The 19106-nt window shown below is 45.1% G+C and overlaps 5 protein-coding genes across 12 annotated transcripts; 4 read left to right on the plus strand and 1 right to left on the minus strand.

Moving 5' to 3' along the window:
- Positions 1-254: 254 nt before the first annotated feature.
- LOC6735447 (carbonic anhydrase 13) lies at positions 255-3510 on the plus strand. Of its 3 annotated transcripts, none has more exons than XM_044922402.1 (2): positions 255-462; positions 2475-3510. In XM_044922402.1, exon 2 carries the CDS (start codon positions 2525-2527, stop codon positions 3410-3412), a length of 888 nt encoding a protein of 295 aa, XP_044778337.1. In that variant the 5' UTR covers positions 255-462; positions 2475-2524; the 3' UTR covers positions 3413-3510. The 3 variants fall into 3 exon arrangements, with proteins under 3 accessions (XP_044778337.1, XP_016028751.1, XP_016028752.1); XM_016168566.3 differs by having other exon boundaries at positions 256-462; positions 2544-3510; XM_016168567.3 differs by having other exon boundaries at positions 256-462; positions 2455-3509.
- A 1919-nt stretch (positions 3511-5429) lies between these two features.
- LOC6735448 (daisho1) lies at positions 5430-5772 on the minus strand. Its single transcript, XM_002082352.4, has 2 exons — positions 5613-5772; positions 5430-5553 (listed from the first exon to the last, which is right to left on the minus strand). The coding sequence occupies exons 1-2, from the start codon at positions 5686-5688 to the stop codon at positions 5501-5503; spliced, it is 129 nt and encodes a 42-aa protein (XP_002082388.1). The 5' UTR covers positions 5689-5772; the 3' UTR covers positions 5430-5500.
- Positions 5773-6789: 1017 nt separating this feature from the next.
- On the plus strand, positions 6790-7128 carry LOC120284339 (daisho2). The gene is made up of 2 exons (XM_039291396.2): positions 6790-6937; positions 7003-7128. Exons 1-2 carry the CDS (start codon positions 6871-6873, stop codon positions 7074-7076), a joined length of 141 nt encoding a protein of 46 aa, XP_039147330.1. The 5' UTR covers positions 6790-6870; the 3' UTR covers positions 7077-7128.
- A 92-nt stretch (positions 7129-7220) lies between these two features.
- On the plus strand, positions 7221-15433 carry LOC6735450 (inositol-pentakisphosphate 2-kinase). 3 transcript variants are annotated; one of them, XM_016168568.3, is made up of 11 exons: positions 7221-7409; positions 7608-8288; positions 8820-8972; positions 9891-9991; positions 11518-11826; positions 11883-11941; positions 12746-12892; positions 13530-13587; positions 13907-14503; positions 14949-15175; positions 15245-15433. In XM_016168568.3, the coding sequence occupies exons 2-11, from the start codon at positions 7955-7957 to the stop codon at positions 15402-15404; spliced, it is 2145 nt and encodes a 714-aa protein (XP_016028753.1). In that variant the 5' UTR covers positions 7221-7409; positions 7608-7954; the 3' UTR covers positions 15405-15433. The 3 variants fall into 3 exon arrangements, with proteins under 3 accessions (XP_016028753.1, XP_016028755.1, XP_039147328.1); XM_016168570.3 differs by having other exon boundaries at positions 15248-15433; XM_039291394.2 differs by lacking the exon at positions 7221-7409 and adding an exon at positions 7420-7550.
- Positions 15410-18957, plus strand: LOC6735451 (calcium and integrin-binding family member 2). Of its 4 annotated transcripts, XM_016168573.3 has the most exons (5): positions 16123-16372; positions 16451-16485; positions 17084-17226; positions 17350-17472; positions 18542-18957. In XM_016168573.3, the coding sequence occupies exons 1-5, from the start codon at positions 16154-16156 to the stop codon at positions 18757-18759; spliced, it is 738 nt and encodes a 245-aa protein (XP_016028758.2). In that variant the 5' UTR covers positions 16123-16153; the 3' UTR covers positions 18760-18957. The 4 variants fall into 4 exon arrangements, with proteins under 4 accessions (XP_016028756.1, XP_016028757.2, XP_016028758.2 ...); XM_016168571.2 differs by lacking the exons at positions 16123-16372; positions 16451-16485 and adding an exon at positions 15410-15540; XM_016168572.3 differs by having other exon boundaries at positions 16120-16485.
- Positions 18958-19106: the final 149 nt, after the last annotated feature.

A 19106-nucleotide genomic window follows, 5' to 3' on the forward strand; every position in this document is an offset into this window, starting at 1 on the left:
TGTCATTTGGCCTCATCACATCTGTGATTGCGCTGAAATTTGCATAATTCCAAGTAAACAAGCAATTTCATTGAGAGGTGGGGTCAGGGGTTCAAATTTCGGGATTAATAACTCTTTGCAGCTGAAATTGGATACCATTCGCCAGTTTGAAGGACATTTGCGCTGGAAGCGAAATGAGAGAAAACGCTAATCAAACACCGAGGACAAGAGCTGCACTTTAAGGATGTTTTGGATAGCATAGTGAAAATTTTAATAGATAACCTGGCTTTGTGTGTCAGTTTATCCAAGTGCCGAATCCTCAGTTTCGCCCGTCAGCCAAGAAAAAAAAAGTTTCAAATTGAAACTTTCACTATTTTTCGTTCGAATTGTTGTTTCGTGCTAAAAGTGCAAATACCTGGCTGAAGCTATCGAATTCCAAAATAACGCATTGATTTGCTAATTCCGTTGGAACGAGGATAGCAAGTAAGTTTCCAAGCACGGAAAATCGGGAAATACTCTCGACCGGGAAAGTTTTGTTTCGCCAGCGATAAAAGTTGCTCCAATATGCGTATTTCTGCCCAGGCAAGTGAAAATAAGTGCGGCGATAAATTCGTTATTATGTTCCTACTTATGTCAACTCGCCTGGCTGCAGCGATATTTGTGTATTGCCGTGTCAAAGGTTATCGCCAGGACGAACTGAACAGCCCCTCCACCTAACCCCCCACACCCCTTCCCTCACGAAAACCGGCAGTGACAAGCGTTTGGTGGTCCGTAAACGAAAGCTGCCTCATGGGGCAATAATATCCGTTCGTTTTTGTGCGCCTGCCATGGTCTCAATTTAATTACTGGGCAGCAGTTAATATTGACAGTAGCCACAGCTCGGCGTAAAAGCGTTTCAGCTGAGCATAAACCCATAAGCCTGTCAATCGCAAAAGGTCGCCATAGCCATAGTCATGGCCAGGACTCTTGTGTGTGTGAGTCCTGTTCGCAAACAACTTTACCTATGACCACAACAAACAACGATGCTTGTATTAGAAAAGAACCTTCTAAAGGACATAGGCAAATATAGAACGTAGGGAAAAGTATTTAAATTTAAAAGCTTAAAATATTTGTTTGGTTTAAAGCACTGGCCACGGAAATGTCCTGTTCGTACTTAGCGTTTTTTTTGGTGGCACCGAAATTAAGTATCCCGGCTGCACAGGATATGTATAGCCAACAACCTGTCGGGCATTTTGAAACGGTCGAAACTCGAAAATCCTTCCTGCCAACGATGCTGCTGGCAATAGATGATTATTTTATGGGAGCCAAAGCCAAGACCGAAATCCCAATGCAATTTCACTTCTTCGGCTTGCTCTCCTGGGAGACTTGGCAACTTTTAATGGCCTCACTAATACATTTAAGACTCTGCATAAGCTCACACACACAGGCAAGAGAAGCGACGGATTCGAGTCCTGTATACAAATAATTACATGGCAAAATATTTACATTTTGGTTTTGGCTTATGCACCAAATAGGCCAACGCAGACGCCAGGGGTTTCGGTGGGTTTGGCTTTTGCTTGGGCAGCAACTTTTTGGCCACTTCATATTTCATAAAAACATGCATTATGACTATTTTATGAAGCACGCGCCGAGAACTTTGGCAGTCAGGACGCAGGATGCAGGACCCGGGATGCCCCGCCTAGGAGTCCTGTCTCTGCTAGGTATTTATTCCAGTTGCCCAGCCTTCGAGTCCTGTGTGTGCTCTGTGTGTGTGTCCGTGTCTCTCAGTGTTTGTGTGTGTGTGTCCTGGCACAAAGCCCCATAAACCGACATCGTTGTGTGTCCCCTGTCCTTGTCGTGGGCCTATCTGCTTTATGGCTCACCGCTTCCAGTGCATCCAACGTGGTGGCCCAAACAAAAGGATGCCACATTCATGGCCTGTGGGGGTCACAATTTCATGGGCCCTGAAACTGAATGGCTCACTTTGGGGCAACTAAACTTGGGCACAACCGAGCCTCGGACGCACACGGTCGTAAATGTGCCAGTTAGAAGTGTAACTGACCTATCCTTGCAAATTAATAATCCGAACCACTTCGAGTGCCTGGCCATCGGGCATTCGAGATGCCCCGCCAACAATCGAGAGCACTGCACCTGACTTGCCCAGTTCTCCAAGTACTGATTGGATTAGGCTCGTGCCCAATATGGATTGCTCAAAGTGACGGGCTCTGGCCAGAGATTCCAGCCTGTTGAGTAATTAATAAATAAGTGGGTCATGCAATGAGGCAACTAATTGAGAGGCCAAACAAAGCATGGAATCAAAGCCTTTGCCACGTGATTTCCTAATTCGTCCCGGCTTCAAGTGCAGGCGAGCGTGTGGGTATAATTATGTCCCTAGTCTAGTCCTTGTATGAAAATGAATAATGTGAAATTAAGTCTGTTCTTTCAATACCTCCCTCTGCTAGGTAATAAAAGGATTAATTTTGCCTTTGCATGTAGACCACAGCTTTATTCCACAGTTAACCAACCACTTCCATTATCTGACTGACATTTGCAATTAACTGGTAGAATGTTGTTACCGTTGATAGACTTATGCTGTCTGAAGTTCATCAGAGCATTTGGCCTGATGATGCAACTGGCGGAGGAATCGAGGCTCATCATGATGCTAATCAGCTGCACGATGGCCGTGGCCTTTATCGTGAATGTGTGTTCGGGAAGAACCATTTTTCAGGATTTGTGTAATGCAGTGGGCAACAGGAGACTCGAAACGAACCTGGCCATGCAACCTTCGCCAATTACTATACTAGTGAGCAATATAATCAAAAGGGACTTAAAGATGCCCTTACAATGGACGTACTACGATGATCTTCCGATGGCGACTGTTCTGAAGAACAACGGAAGCACTGTGATCATGCGGATATACACTGCGAACAATTTTATGCCCCAGCTCAGTGGAGCTAATCTGCTTGGTAGATACCACTTTGTGGAGGCGATCTTCAAGTGGGGCAGCCTCAAATCCGAGCATTCGATTGACAATTATCACTGCTGCCTGGAGCTGCAGGCACTTCATCGATGCGCCCAGCTGGAGAACAACTTGGAATACCTCACCCTGTCCTACCTATTTGAACTGAGTTGCGTCAAGAACGAGCACCTCATGCAGGTCACCGATCAGCTCAAGTGGATCTCGCAGCCAGGATCATCGATGGAGCTTCCGCCCTTCCACTTGGGGTCACTACTTCAGCCATTCGGATCTGATTACTTTTCCTACGAAGGCACCTACGACAACGGAGACGTCGTTCTGCCCACCACCTGGCTAATAAGCCGCAATATATCCGTGGTCAACTGGCGTCAGCTGGGCGAGTTTGAGGCACTGTACGGATGGAATGGCAACAGGAACTGCAAAAATTGTCGGGAGCAACAGGCCTTGGGCAATCGTAATGTGTACCTTAATATCTAATACCTTAATATCTATATCAATACAATCACATTGCAATGTAAAGAAATGTAAAAACAAAGTGAAACCGCTCCATTTGATTGCCAATAAACCTATTATATATGTAGATTTTTAGTTACTAAATCTCAAATTCCCTATGCAGACCGAAGGTAAAAGTGAACTTTTTCGTCCTGTTCCAAATAAAATCCCTGATTTTGAATGCATTGCCTTTTTCCAAGCTGAAACTTTAACGCCGTGCGACGTGCATGGAAATGCGGTGAGCTCAAGAGTCCTTTCTGCTCGAGAAGCAGTTAGGCAATTCGGTTCGTGATTCGCACCCCATGAGCAGTCAGCCTGTGGGTTTCAGTCCGCATCCTGGCCAGCTAGTTGCCCTGTTGACCGACTGTCTGCAGGTGCAGCCAGGCAAATAGTCAAAGTGCAGGGGGGCAGAATCCTGGGCGGACAGGAGCCAAACTGGGGAATTTGTTCATTTCGTTTCGGGGGGTATAAAAAGGATCGGAGTATGCCTCGCAGCTGCACTTGCTAAAACAGTTGCGAAAATTTTCGAAATTAATTTTCAATAAACGCCCGCTGGCCAAAAAAAGGGAATCAAATACTGATTGGCTAAAAGTTGCGCTGAAAATCACTTTGAATGGGTAGCGGGGCAGCCTGAAACTGAACGATTTGCCCCAAAAGCGAATCGCAAAATTCCGGATTTGGGGATTGGGATGGGATGGGAATCTGCAGGAGGTAGGGATTCGCTTATTGACTTGCCCAACAGCACCCACTTCCACCGCAAAAGTAGCCAGCATAGTTGGCTACTTCAAAAGCGGCGCAAATTGTTCCTGCGTAGCCGGGAATTCCTTCGCACGAATATCAAAAGGATTAGCTTGGGCCCCAGAGGACCTGGCGGCAGGACTATAAATATATATATATGTATGTATGTATAAGTACCTTGTCGCCGGCAGACATTTTCAACTGCCAACTCCTATTACGATTTATTTCAGGCGTAAAACCGGCTAAGGAAATACTTGCGGCGAAAGTTTAAAATAATTGTTGATGTAACGAACCATATAGAGGCGGCGTTGCTGGTGGGCGTGGCACCAAGTAAAACAATAGGCCAGCAGAAGGAGCGGTTTCAGTGGCTGAAACACAGGACAACCAAATAGTTTTCGCTCGGCAAATTGTTTCCAGTTGCGCCAGGCATCGTTCACTTATCCCTATATATATATATATTTGTTTAAATAAATATGAACTACTCTTCTCTTGAGTGGCTGGCACTGCAAATCCCAAATCCAGCCATCCATTCAGCCCAGTTCTGCCCATCTTGGCCGCTTAGCCGTCAGCAGTTTGCAAGTCGGGCAATTAAAACAAGTTGCAAACAATTTCCATTTAGATACAAATAACAAGTTGGACGCATCCACCAGTTGCACATGACTGCTCGAAAGCGATGAGTGTGAATTGGTGACACGAGTAGATTCGATGTCAATCAAAATCAACTGGTATTCCAGAAAAAATCAAGAAGAGCTTACAACTTGCTTGTTTTTACGATAATTACCAGTTATTGGCACGTGAAAAACAATCACTACGAAAAGCAATTAGAAAGTTCAAACACTCTAGAAATAAATACCTGTTCTATACACGTGCTTTTTTTTAGGAATTTGAGAGCAGCTGGCATTTAAATATGTTATTAAAAAACATTTATAACTAGTATTAGCTTGAAAAGGTTCTTGACTTTATGAATTTTGTTGTTTGCACACTTTTGATTGGTACTAATACTATACTATAGTACGTGCTAAAATGCCTCACCTTTTAATCATAAAAGTTGATTCAATATTCAACAGATAACTTGATTTTTGAATATTTTTATAAATGTGTTTTGATGACGAAATTTGCACTGATAAGAATCAATATGCTCACTAGAGTTTCCTATAGGATGTATACTTGTATAAAGCTTATTATAATGAAATTTGTTATTATTTAAATTCACTCCCACATCAATTTTATTAATCATATAGTAAATAATAAAAATTAGTTTAGGTAATTTTAAAATTTTTATTCAAAAGTCCAAATGGATAGGCAAATGTTTTGGGTCAACATGGTTCTCCAATCCTAACCAGTGCGGATGTACTGGGTGTTGTCGGTCTGGATGAGCACGGTTCCAGCTGCGATGTATAATTAGTTAATTAATATAATTTTTAAGCAATAATAGTTTAACACTTACGTTGGGGAACGGGCTCGGCGTTGGCGAGGGCAGCGAACATGGCCAAGAGAAGGGCGGCGGCTTGGAAGAACTTCATGTTGGCTTCTGAGGTTTGGTGGTTGTTGGTTGGCTTGGTAGTACTGATGCTGAGATACTGATGCCCCACTAGAGTGCCAGTGCTCTTTTATAGCGGATCGATCGGGCAGAGATCTGGGCGATTCCAAGCCAACCTGGGGGATTACACAGGTTAAAAGATCGGCTTTATCTCTTCGCTCGTCAATCAGAGATTCGTTTGTTTGTTTGTCTGTTGTTCATGCGATTCAGTGTAATTCACGTGAAAGCAGAACCTGTCTGGGTTTTCTACGCAATTCAATTAATGCCGGCTACTGACTACTGACACTCGACTATCGACTATTAGAATAACTGGAACTGGGCGCGAACAGCGCAGTATGCAATCCAGTTTGATGTGTTTACCATACCCTTTATGTGGAGTTTCTCCTGGAAAAGGTCGTTAATGGTTATTACTCGGAAATTATCTCTTTTATATCAGCAACAATTAAGGAGACAAATTGTATTAGATTTCGATTTGCCCAATAACTGTACGATTTTATTCAGTACCCATTTGGCATCGACTTCTTATTCGTTGTGGAAGGTCAAGATCAATTCATTCTTCATTAAACATCGATTTATTTGGGGTTTTAGTAATTTAATTTAATGCAAAATATTGGTGATAGGAAAAACTACTTTCGGTGATATTTATTCTTAATTTTAATGTAATTTTTAATTTTCCTAACTAACTTTAGTTACATTACATATTATTACAATAATAATCAATTTTGGATTGAAACAAAACTCAATGTAACAATTTTTCTACATCTATATAGAAAAAAGAATTTGCGTGCAATAACTTATTAATTGGATATTAGATATCATAATTTTTGCTAGGGTGCTTAATAAAGATGCTGTGTGAATAATATTTTAACTTTATGATAGGGATGAACAGTACACATCATTTCAATCTAATTCAATTTGCACCTACAATAAGCCTTTATCGCGTGGCAGTACATTTAGTAGTATTGTCTCGTATCAGCTAAACGCGCATTATCAGCTCAGATCGCGCTCGATTTCCGATCGTGACCCTGGGGAATTCGAAGCCCCCTTGGAAATTCCTACTTTCAAAGCCCCCAGCTGACGAGCTCACTGCATCGTATGGAGAGCTATATAAGCGCAGCCTCCCCGGATCGCTAATCAAAGTAGAACTTGAATTCACTCTGTAAACATGAACTGTCTGAAGATCTGCGGCTTTTTCTTCGCTCTGATTGCGGCTTTGGCGACGGCGGAGGCTGGTGAGTGAATATAGAAAGCAATCTTAAAGATCGTTTTTTTCTTATCAGCATTTTATTATTGATAGGCACCCAAGTCATTCATGCTGGCGGACACACGTTGATTCAAACTGATCGCTCGCAGTATATTCGCAAAAACTGAAAACAACCTCTAATAAATGTTTAAGGAATAAAAATGTTTTGAAACAGTAAAATTACGTATGTTGTTTATAAATTTGAAAATTTGAAAGGCGCGCGCACTTAGTGGGAAGGGGTCACACTGACTAAATATACTAGATTGCTGAACATAAGCAAATTCTATTTTCTGGTGTGTACACACTGCAAATGATCTCAGCTGATCAGCTGTTCGAAACGAAAATAAATATTTTAATTTAAAAGCCGGCATACAATCTACAATATTGTGAAGGATTAAAGCTATTGAAGCTGAATAGTGATACATTTTTAGCGACTATTGAAGAAGGCAAGCTGGGAAATGGTATTTATTTATAAAAATCAAAAGAATAAATAAAATGTACATGATATGATGAATGATCCTTTGAGAAATCATATACAATATATAAAAACAATCCGTAATTAATGGATAAAACAAAGTGTTAGCTTATAAAACAAATATCGAGTAATATAGTACTTCCCTGAAAACGCTTTAAACCTGCAATTTTACGCATTTTATCAGCGCCTGGCGACCTGACTTTCAAACCGGCGACGACTTCCCGGCTGCTGCATCTTATCGCCGGCCAATAAATGTGCATAAATGCGCCCACGACAGGACGAGTAGGGAGCAGCGAGGAGTGGTGGAGCAGGGAAACAGAAAGAGCCGCAGAAACAGAAACAATAACAATAGTAAAGCCGCAGGACTCGACCACAACAAGCCACAATCGGCAATCATCAACACTGGCGCGCCGCAGACCGAGCAGAAGGGGTCAGGGGTCAGATGTCGGTGGTCGGAGGAGCAGGCGCTTGCTGACGGCGCCAGTTGCATTTTGACAACGACAACGAACCAAAAACACCCGCGCACAGGCCATGACAGCCGAACGAGGACCCCGCTCCCCGGGAACGGGGCAAAAACTATGGCTTAGAGCCACAGAGCCACTGCCACAGTGGACGGCCAAGAATCTGCACGCCCTGCTGGATCTGCCCGCGGCGATGGAACTGCGCCAAATTGAGTTGATCTATCGGGCGGAGGGTAATGCAAATTTGGTGCTCGCCCTGCCGCAATTTAAAAAAGTTTTACGTTTGCCAAAAATGATATCCAGCAGACTGCGCCAGGCGGCGCACCAGCGGCACGAGCTGGCGGATGAGGTTGCTCGGCCGGAAGGGCAGCGTGTCTCATCCGAAAGAGCTGGGACTGAAAAAGGTTCGTATACACGAGCCAATACAATGGGACCTTAGTTTTTGAAAATCATGAATTTGATATACTCACCTTTTAACTATTATGTGCTGTTAATTTCCAACTGAATTTAATAACTTTTCCTTTGGTCATATATTCAAGAATATTATAAAATATTATAGAGTTAATCATATATTTCTTCAAGTGCTGAGGCCAGCCTGTTATTGTTAGCTGGGCCCGCTGGAGCTTTCCTTTTTTGTTGGACCGGAAATGGTTGCGTGCAACTTCAAACACCCAGACAAGCTGCTGCTGCTCCATCTCCCGGCCACTTGGAGCATTGTGCTCTGCTTATTGCCTGCCTGGCTGGATTTTGACCCACCGCCAACCGCCGCCCACTTCCTTTTCCCTTCGCCCTTTGCCCTTTCGGGTATCTCTCTATCTCTGTGCATCTTTTGGCCATTGCATCAAATGTGTTTATTTCATTTATCCACATCTCTTCTATGTTGCCCTGTGCTCTCTGTGCTGATTCCTCGCCTCCACCTCCGACTCAATCTCCAGCTGGCGACTTGACAATGCCGGATTTTATGGCTTATATCGGGATAATGCGCCGTCTATTAGGAAATGAGTTTGTCTGCGGAGCGGATATTGTTGCCATACCAAAGGAAGACGATAGATTCTGGATAAACGAGCATATACGCGACCAAAGACCGGGTAAGTGCACTGTGCAAAAAGAAGTATCCTCACTTGGTCATAACATCTTGAGCTTAAGCACTTGTTGACTCGAAAACAGAAGCAGTTACATTGTCAATTTATTAATTTAGTAAACCATTTACAAGGGCTTCCTACAACCTCTCAGGTTTTTCGTACTGAAAAGGAACAAGATGATTAGATCAGATTGTGATAGATTTATATCTCAACTTTCTTACTATTTTTTCTGTGCAACTATAGTTAGGGTTTGCTAAACCGAAAAACTATTCACCGATGGAGCGTTTCCAAGCGGATCTCCACTGTGGCATTTTGTGTTAGCGCCGTCCCGCTGTGGTAGCAAATTTTGTATCTGAGCAGCTTTTGCTGCAGTGCCTCCCTCTTGGCCTTTGCCATTGCCTTTGCGCTGTAGCCGCCCTTTTCATCCTGGCCGCTATCCAAAGCCTTTTAGAGCCACTGCAATCAATCATAAACGAGCGTTTTAGTGCCGCATCCCACGTCACCCCATCGCCAGTTCCTTTCACTGACGCGCTCGTTGGGTTGAGGGATCCTTTTGCTCCAGTTTCAGTTTCAGTTGCTCTTGCAACTGGCGCACCAGCCCGTCCACATGGGACTGATTAGTGGCGGACGGCGTGGTCGTGGCCATATATCAAAATCGGGTTTATGCCCGGCAGCCAGCAACAGGCTGCCTGCTGCAAAACTGCAGAGCTGGCCAGCGATTTATCATTCACCTTCGCATTCTAACCCACCGCCATCGGCGTCTATATATCAATAATCGCCGGATGCTGGCGCTTGCACTTTACATTCATTCGGCTACAGCCATCCCATCCCATTTCATCCCGTTCCATCCCATCCGGTTGCATGCCCCAATTTTGCCTGACTTTTCCGCCTTTCACTCCGTCTGTGCTTTCCAACCCGTTGCAGTTTCGCGTCTGGATAAGGAATTTGTGGGGCCATTCGGCCTGCTGCTGCCAGATGTGACCCAATTGCCTGCCACGTTCGATGTTTTACTTGCCAATTTACAGGTGAGTTGGTCGTCGTCAGCTGCTCCAGCTCTTGATATAGATCCTGTTCATGGTCCTGCTCCTGCTGCTGCTCCTGCTCCCTTCCCCCGGCAACGGAATGATGCTGAGGCTGCTGTTTTCGGGCGGAGTCGTGTGGCTCCTGCTGCCGCTGCTGCTGTCCAAATAAATTGTGTATTTTGTACAAGGACAATATTGGCATTTTTGGCCATATGTGCTGGACACGTTAGCCAAAGCAGCCGCCACTCCGCTGCTCCTGCTGCGGTGTAGTTTGCCTTTGTGCCGTAGCATCGGAGGCTAACAAACCCACGAGTGCCACCTCCGCCGCCATCCAAATTCGTAGCTAAACCCTGGCCGAGGCCCATAAATCAGCGGTTCTTTGTTTTGAATTAAAGTGGGCAACAGTGTAAACACTTTGTTGGCGTTACTTGCAACCGAGTCCCACGCCCAATAGCAGCCACTGGCCAATTCGATTCGTTTGGTTTCGTTTGGGTTCTGGGTTTTGGACTTTGGGCTTTGGGTTTTCGGACTTGTGCGGTTATAAAAGATGCCGAAATTGCTTTGAAAGTGCCGCCATAGCTGCAAGTTTTATTATTTGCTCCATGTTCCACAGAAACGGGCAGCTATGTACATCGGGTAGCTTAGCTAGCAGGTGGCACACGTGGTGGTCGGGTAGCACACCCCTTACAGGACTTTAGGGTACTCCCCTGTTCGATCATCTGCGGGCGGGCATTCCTTTTATTTTTTTTGCAATTTTTTGGCTATTTGTTCGCCGTGCTCGGTGGGTACATATTGAATTTATGGCTTTGGTGCCAAAGCATTGACCGAAATAAAATTGCCAGCAAAGGAAACAAACAGCCAGTGGAGCAGGGGCAGCAAGGAAAAAAAAGAGGCCATAGAAAGTGGTACATATGTATATAAAACGTGGCCATAACTAAGGCCATATTGTGTGTTCGTTCCATCGCACGGAGCGCATTGCGGGCGGACAAAAATATGGCGAAAAAAAGGTGAGTGCTGGAAAAAACCCTTTAATTGCGGCTTTAAATGTTAATTTTCAATTTCAAGTTGGGAAGCGCGAATGGAGAACTCCGTCCATGCCGTGCCGTGCCGGCCGGTCGTCGGCTTCATAACTCATCATACAATCAGCGCAACAACTTTTGTTTTATGTCACAACAGCAACAGGAGCAGGAGCAGAAGCTGAAACAGGAGCAGGAGCAGCGATAACCTGGCCAAGGACCCCGATCCCAACCCATGCGAAACCATGGTAGCTTTATTCATGATGGTTGCTTCCCATTTTTTTACGTGCTGCGCTCGCCGCTGCATTTTCAAGTCAAAATGGCATCAACGACGGGGCAAAAGTTCGCGGTACACGGCAGGCATAATATTTCATGGCAGGACATGCCGGCACCTTCCTTTTACTCCATTTCCTCGGAGTCGGGATCGGGATCAGGGGATGGTGATGGTGATGGGGATCAGGGGAACGTGGCAAAGAGGCGAGAGCAAATAAGCGAAACGATATAATTTTGCAGGCAAAGGGCACAACAGGAGATGAAACTGGAGCTGCAGCGGGCGGAGGAGGTGGAGGTGGCAATGGCGGTGGAGCAGGAACAAGGACGAAAAACAGGAGCGCTGTCCGTCGTCTGGGCGATACATATGCCATCGAAATAAAACCCAAACAAGGCTGGCTCCAGTTGGCAAGTGATGTCAACGATTTATTTGATTTAATGCCATCGGGGGCAGTGACAAAGCCAAAGGAGGCGACCTGCAATCAGGAGGAGAAGGAGCCCTTTGCCCGGGACAAGTGCTGGTGTCGCTTTTGCAGCATGCAACTGCTGAAGGTGAGTGGAGGCGATGACGAAGGCAGTCTAACTTACTCATTCACAACCTTCGACAGATGCACAATGGGAAAATCAAACGTTTGGGCCACTACTGTCCGCTGGATCTATTCTCCGGGTATGTCGACGAGCCCTGCAACCTGGAACCAGAAACCAGGAGCTCACCTTGCTCGGCACAATGAACAGGCAGCTGAAGGCTGCTCCTTTGGCACGAACATCGAGTCATAAATTTCAATCTGCTCCATTTGCGTGTCCTGTCGTGCTTCATAATTCCAACACTTTCGGTTACTGTTTGCCACTCCTTCTGCTTTAGTGCCCAGCTTTCTTCTTTTTTTTTGCTTTCCTTGTATCCTTTTGGACTCGGAATGCTCCGGACGTTCCTGGGTCCACTTCAATTGCAATCCCAGCTCCAGTGCCCGCCCCGCTCATTCGTTTATTTGCGGCCCGCTGTTTCAAGTCATGCGTGCATCCGTGCACAAAATTCAATTTGCTTGCGCTTTCATTCCGGTTTACCGCTTGCTCCGCGTCCGCCGTGGCCTCTGTCCCCGGATTTTATGGATCTGGCGGCCTCCATGCCCCGTGACCCCTCGAAAATTGTTGCCAATTCATTTGCCTTTGTTTCGGGCGCAACATCTTCCATATATTCCATATGCATATACATCAGTTTTAAGAGTAATATTCATAAGTACAGCACGCGACGAAACTAAACTGGCAACTGAAGCTATTTTTAAACTTAGTATATTTTCATTTTAGTAATGATCATGTTTAAGGAGTCTCTACAGTACTGTGCTTTGGTTAGCTACACCAAGTTACTTGCTATATTTTTATCGTTTTGTTCAGATATACCTTATAGCTATTGAGCACACTGTACAAGCGACATGTCCGCTGATGTATTTTCATTGGTTCTTTTCTCTGCTTTTAGTACACCCAGTCGTATGCTCGATGCCTTGGATGCACTTCTCGCCTGCCCGCAAAATAATTTACGTGTGTTTCAGAACAGCAATTTAATTTATGGCGATCACGCGAATTCGATTTCCTTCGATGAATTGAGCTCGCGTGTCTTTCCCGGGTAAGTCAGTTGCGCTTTTCAATAAATTCAACTTGAAAATAAGATACAAATGTGGGTTAGTCTCGCTGCCGATGAAAATTCTTTAGCGATTTCTTGGAGGGGCAGAGATGGTTTTTGGAGTTTGGATTGTGTTTTAATTTCTTTTGAAAATGTTAAAATTCATTTGGGCCACATTTTACGGCATTTTGAGTCATTCAAGCAGCTCTTATAATTACTTTCTATTCGAGTCACTCCCTTTTGGACATAAATTTTCATGAGCAGCGGAAGAAGAAAACTCCGAACCATTCGGCCACACGCAAATATTCAATAAATAATGCAAGAAGCAACAGCCAAACACAAATTCTCGAGTGCCAAATGCCAGCATCGCCATTTTCCGGGCTGCAACCACCTCTCTGTCCCCAGCCAACTGGTCCATCCACCTGGTTTTCAACTTTTCCCACACCCCCTCCCCCCTTCCCTCATTTCACTATGTTTTTGCCGTGGCCGTGTCGCTTCAACACCTTTTGGCACCACGTTGACAACGCCGACAACGACCACACGAAATGGGAATGCGCATTGAAAACGCTAACAAACAAAATTCAACCAATGCCAACGCCATCGCCATCGCCATGGCCATAAAATCTCTGAAATTCTCCAGTGAAATTATGGTGCTTATAAAACATTTGCTGGTGGCCTGCCTGCTAAGGGAATACGAGGTAAGACGCACTGGAAAAATAACTTAAGTTTTGCTATCAGATATCATATTGTTAAAACACAACTAATAATGCTGTTCAGTGAAGATATAAATAATGCTTCCATTTGAATAAGTATTTAAGATTTTAGAAGATTTATTAGAAGCACTCTTACTCTTTAAATGTAATTATATTATTATTATTATCTTTGATTGCTCTGCTTTTATGGTTCTGTCTGTTGGTTCAATAGTACAAGTATTCCTTTGAATGTGAACCAACAATATGATATCATTAAAGTGGACATAAGAAGCTTATGTTTGTGCATTGATTTCTCTCCGTGCAGCACCCGGAATCCAACCGAGCAGAGGGCTCCAATCAGAGCCAGAAGCAGCAGCAGGAGCAGCCGGAGCCGGAGCAGCTGAATCAGAGTCGCGTTTCGATTGCGGCGACGGAGACAAAGGCCGGAGCTGCTGGAATTGGCGCCGCTAATGTTGTCCTGCCACTCGGAGGCAGGGCACACGCCCCTGTTGTCACTGCCGGTCAATCCTCGACGCGGACAAGAGCAGCTGCTGCAACAGCCACGACCCAAAGGTACACAAAAGTGGCCAGAGTGGAAACAACAATAACTAGACAGGCAGCCACCTCGGTGGCTGCAGGACCAGCATCAAGCAGCCAACTGTCCGGCAATGTGTTGGCAACCGCTATGGCAACGGCTACGGCAATGGCAACTGCAGGTCGAACGGAAACAAAAACGGAACCGGAAACTCCGGCTGAGGCTGCTAGTACGACAAGTCGCAACGTGAATCAGAATGAAAGCCAAAAACTGAATCGGAATGAGCCTGCGAATCAAACTCAAGCACAAAACAACAAAGCGGAAATATTTCGCTTACCAAAAAATTGTGTGCTGCAAAAAATTTTGAATTTGCAATTGCTGGTAAAGGTAAGCCAACCAATCAAACTGCTGCCCAAACACCTTAGTCTTTGTCCGTTTGGATTTGTTTATTCTGCCTGCCCCCAGAGAACTTTGGCAATTGCAGATAGCTCCAGTTGGGCTCTGATACCCTAAAAGGAGTATAGCCGTTTCGTTGAGCACTTTGTTCGAACACATTAGTCTCAGTACACTAAGATACTTAGGAAGTTATAGAGTTTAAATACTTTGTATTGTACAAATAGTTATACTACTTACTGTAACTTAAGGCGTATCTCTTGAGTAGAGTATCCAAATATTTAGGCCAACAGGCTGAACTTCCTTCCTTGACTTCATTTTTTCGAAATGCCCAGGTGAGCTGGGAGTTGTAAGTTCAGTGGAAGTGGCGGCTAAATGGGCAATGGATGGCGGCCAAGTGGCTTTGTGCAGTGCGAGTAACGATTCTTGGCAATTGCAGCGCCACTTCGACTTCATGTGGCAATCCGGGTACTCCGACCACTCCCGGCCCACTTACAACTCGCTGCGGGGTCTCTTGGCCGCAATCGAAGGAGCCGGGGATGCGGAATTCGAGCCGGATGAGGAGCAGGCTTATATGTTGGGAGCCACGGCGCTGGATTGCTCGATTATGTTGACGTTTCAGGAAATCGAAATCGAATGCGAAACCGATTGCCCGGCTGACCAGAGGTAAGTAGTATTATCCACACAATGACGCCTTCCCGCTGCTCCAGCTCTAATCGAATCCCCAATCTTTAGCAGCGACGCGGCACTGCAGCCTTGGTGCGTCTCCCTGCTGGGTCATCACTTTCTAACCAAACTCTGTGTCCTGGATTTGGATCCCAAGCCCGACAGTCACTTTCATAAATTCATAGCGCAGACACGTGAAATTGAAAAGTGCCGTCGAGCATTAAATTAATTAATAAACTTTCCGACCAACTAAAAGCAGCACGCATCGACTGTCTGGCTCTGGAAACTGTGCTACAGTATCTTTCCTCTTCAATACCAATTTAGCTGCTCTTTTTGCATTGCAGCTTTGGGAGTTCCTTCTATGGGTATGTTCAATTCGTGCGAAAGGTTTGGCTATTTGGTGCTTAAAGTGTAAAATGTCAGACATTCTGGCTAAGATTTGGCAGGTTCAAAGTTTAAGTGTGCTTAATTGGCAGAAAGCGGAGTTAAATCCGAGGTCTTACTGATGCTTTACAACTGGGAATACAAGAAGTTAGTTACCAATTGAATATCTTTTCTAATTCATTTATGAGCATATTTCATATTGATCTTCACAGTTCATCTAAATCCAGCAATGAACTACCCGTGCCATTATCAGGTACTTTTCATTCGCTAGACCGATAGAGTTAGCTTAGTTTTTCCATATTTTTCTACGGACCGTATGGAGGCGCACCTCTAAAAACGGCTTTTGCCGCAGCTTGACAGCTAAAAAGAGCAGTGGGGCAAAAAACCACAGGATACACGGCGCTGACCTGCGAAAGCTACATGGTAACTGTATAGTTATGGGCCCAATGGGGGAGTGGAAGTGGTATGGTAGTGGGAGTGGGAGTGGCGCTCCTGAACACTCCTTAATTAATTTCCATGCGAATGCGGGCGCCATACGCTGGCCATTCGCCGCAGGATGTGTACTAAGCCGTGGAGCCGCGGAGTCCTGGTGCTATGCAAAGTTATGGCACTGGGAGTTGGCCCACAGTCGGCAGCAGTGTCAGTTGCCATTCACGCTTGGGACTAACCGGTTTGGCCGGCAGCTACGCAAAAAAGCGAACCAATCCAAACGGATTCGAGCCAAAACGAACCGAACCGAACCCAACTGGCTGGCGAGTAACGATGGGCAACAAAGTTGTGACATTTACGGAGCAGGAATTGGATGACTACCAGGTGAGCGATCAATCAGATGAAGCTCACTTCCGCACAGCTAATTTCTCTTCATGCATTGCTGGTCCGCAAATCGGAAAGGATTGCACGTTCTTCACGCGCAAGGAGATCCTGCGGTAGGCCATTTGTATTCCCTTAATAAGACAAAACTATTCCATTTCATATGGCGGCAGACAAAGCACCATTGTTTGCAGCCTCCCATTGTTTGCCTCTCGGCGGCAACAAAAAGCGGAAAACACAAGAAACACACACACACACACACGACAGCGCACGGACAGACACTCAGAACACAAAGCCCATCATATCCCCGCCCTTTGACCCGGCCAACACATCACATTCCATACCCTTTCCCAGGGATTATCATTTTGGCCAGTATCCACACTATTGATCGGCAGCCTCGAGAGAGACAGCCTACATTTGAAACCAAATATAGTTATAGTAAATTCTGATTTAAATCATAAACTGACTTAGGCCAAGTAAATTTAATATACTATTTCCAAGCTCGATGTAAGATTAATTTTTAAATTTCTGAATGAAAAGTTAATAAACTGAAGTTACTTGTAGGGTATTTTATGAATACTAAGTTGGATGATGTAAAATTGCTTTCCAATTAGTCTAATTTGTTGCTGCGCGACACATTTCCAACTGGCCAGGGTATCCTTAGCTTCGGTCCCCGAAGACAATCCTTTATCCTTGTGTTGCCTTTCGTTACAGGGTTCACAAGCGATTCCGTGAGCTGCGGCCGGATCTGGTGCCTCGCCAGATGACCGAAGGTCAGGCCTCGAGTGTTAAGGTGCCCTGCGAATGCATTGAGAAGATGCCCGAGTTGCGTGAGAATCCCTTTCGCCGGCGAATATGTGCGTAACAATAGCCCAAATGGCTGCATAAGCAAAGCCCAGCAATCCAATGCCAAAAAAGAACCCGGCCAAAAGGCGTACCTCGCTGGACGCTGGACTACAGCAATTTTCCACTTTTTGCAGGCGAGGCCTTCTCACGCGATGGCCAGGGCAATTTATCCTTTGAGGACTTTCTGGACGCCCTCTCCGTTTTCAGCGAGCAGGCGCCGAGGGACATTAAAGTTTTCTACGCTTTCAAAATTTATGGTAAGTTGGCGTTAGCTCCGCTCTCAGTTGTTGCGGTCAGTGATGGGAAAGGACAATGTTTTCGGGCTTATATGGACTGCTGAGTAACATGGAAGCTGTTTAAACTATCAGCATGCGATTTGCGTATTATATAACATTTCTGTGGCCTAGAAATTACGTATACGACTAGTTGAACGTCTATAGCTGTGATTTCATTATCAGACACTATATTTTTATTATAGAAAGAACTAAGACTTTTTTGGACTTTTAAGTAGTGAATAAATTGCTTGCCATCTCTGAACTCCATCTTCATTGCAGCTCCAGCTGTTGGCCAGCATTTTGAGCCTTTGTTTATGCATTTCCGCAGCCCGTGTTTATTGCCTTTGGCGAACTTGCCCTCGTTGCGTGCGTGTGTGTGTGTGGGCCCTCTTTGCATTTGGACTTTACGATGGCCGAAATGGCAGAGAGGAGCATGTGGAAGATGGCCCTGGCCGCCAAACGTGGCACACAACTCGTGGTGACTCGCGGCCGGGCAATTTGTGGCGCCGTTCCTGGCAGCAGCTATTGTTGCTGCCGCAGGGCCAAAGTTCAAGGACAGCCATAAATTCTAATAAGCATTTTAATTGAAATTTAAATTAGAATCCCGAAAAATGCCAACGTAAATGGAGCAAAAGTTTTCGTGCAAATTGATTGTGCACTTGACACACGAAATTAATGGCCCGAAGTCGGCAATCAATGGGATGCAAAGTATCTCTTGGTTCGAGTGCAACTGCAAGTTGCTAGTTTTTTTTTTTTTTTTGCTAAACTAGTTGCAAAACTCAAGTTATGGAGAGCCAGCCAGCTAGGCTGCACTTTATTTCAATGTGCGTTATTAGATTGACACAAATTGAAACGTGCAGCAAGCGATTACCTGTGTGGCAGAAGGATGCAGACGTGGCTGACTGTTGGGCAAACTCAGTTTGGCACACATCACTTGACTTTTGTGCAAGAAAATGTCAAGTTTTGTAAGCCATCTCCTCGTCCGCTCTCCCAACCCACCCACTGCTGCCACTCGTTTGTGTGAGTACTTACGTCTGGCATAACTTTGCAGATTTCGATCAGGACGGCTTCATCGGGCACGCCGACCTCATGTCCTGCCTGACAACAATGACCAAGAACGAGCTGAGTCCGGAGGAGCACCAGCAGATTGCCGACAAGGTAATCGAGGAGGCCGACGTCGATGGCGATGGCAAGTTATCAATTTTGGAGTTCGAGCACGTTATACTCCGGGCGCCCGACTTCCTCTCCACCTTTCACATCAGAATATGAAACCGTCTTTCGCCAGCGGTGTACTGAGAGAAACTATTCTCTAGTGTTTAATAAAATATAAATATATCAACGGAATCTTCACTATTTTCGTTGCTTGTCTCAACTGCACCATAAAGCTATTCAATTTAGTTATGAGTTCTGTAGTGTAAAGTATTATAATAAAATTACCCAGTTATTGATATCCAATGTGCATCCATATCCCTCAGTGTTTTCTCTATTTTATTAAATTGTTTATGTGCGCTTTTGCATCAAATATACATAACCGAACATATTCCATAAAAGTGCCATCAGTGTGATTAAGCTGCCTGCCCAGCTGGAGAGCCTGTGGGTTTAGGATTCCGGGCTTC

The sequence above is a fragment of the Drosophila simulans genome, chromosome 2R, assembly GCF_016746395.2.
Source record: "Drosophila simulans strain w501 chromosome 2R, Prin_Dsim_3.1, whole genome shotgun sequence".
Lineage (NCBI taxonomy): Eukaryota > Metazoa > Arthropoda > Insecta > Diptera > Drosophilidae > Drosophila > Drosophila simulans.

Bases quoted from the DNA above. Each gene is read 5' to 3' on its own strand.
- LOC6735447 (XM_044922402.1), top strand. From the start codon at position 2,525: ATGTTGTTACCGTTGATAGACTTATGCTGTCTGAAGTTCATCAGAGCA.
- LOC6735448 (XM_002082352.4), bottom strand. From the start codon at position 5,688: ATGAAGTTCTTCCAAGCCGCCGCCCTTCTCTTGGCCATGTTCGCTGCC. The intron at 5,554-5,612 runs GTAAGTGTTAAA...TATACATCGCAG, and splicing joins CGCCGAGCCCGTTCCCCAAC to CTGGAACCGTGCTCATCCAG.
- LOC120284339 (XM_039291396.2), top strand. From the start codon at position 6,871: ATGAACTGTCTGAAGATCTGCGGCTTTTTCTTCGCTCTGATTGCGGCT. The intron at 6,938-7,002 runs GTGAGTGAATAT...TATTATTGATAG, and splicing joins TTTGGCGACGGCGGAGGCTG to GCACCCAAGTCATTCATGCT.
- LOC6735450 (XM_016168568.3), top strand. From the start codon at position 7,955: ATGACAGCCGAACGAGGACCCCGCTCCCCGGGAACGGGGCAAAAACTA. The intron at 9,992-11,517 runs GTGAGTTGGTCG...ATAATTTTGCAG, and splicing joins TTTTACTTGCCAATTTACAG to GCAAAGGGCACAACAGGAGA. The intron at 11,827-11,882 runs GTGAGTGGAGGC...AACCTTCGACAG, and splicing joins GCAGCATGCAACTGCTGAAG to ATGCACAATGGGAAAATCAA.
- LOC6735451 (XM_016168572.3), top strand. From the start codon at position 16,154: ATGCAAAGTTATGGCACTGGGAGTTGGCCCACAGTCGGCAGCAGTGTC. The intron at 16,486-17,083 runs GTAGGCCATTTG...CTTTCGTTACAG, and splicing joins ACGCGCAAGGAGATCCTGCG to GGTTCACAAGCGATTCCGTG. The intron at 17,227-17,349 runs GTGCGTAACAAT...CACTTTTTGCAG, and splicing joins TCCCTTTCGCCGGCGAATAT to GCGAGGCCTTCTCACGCGAT.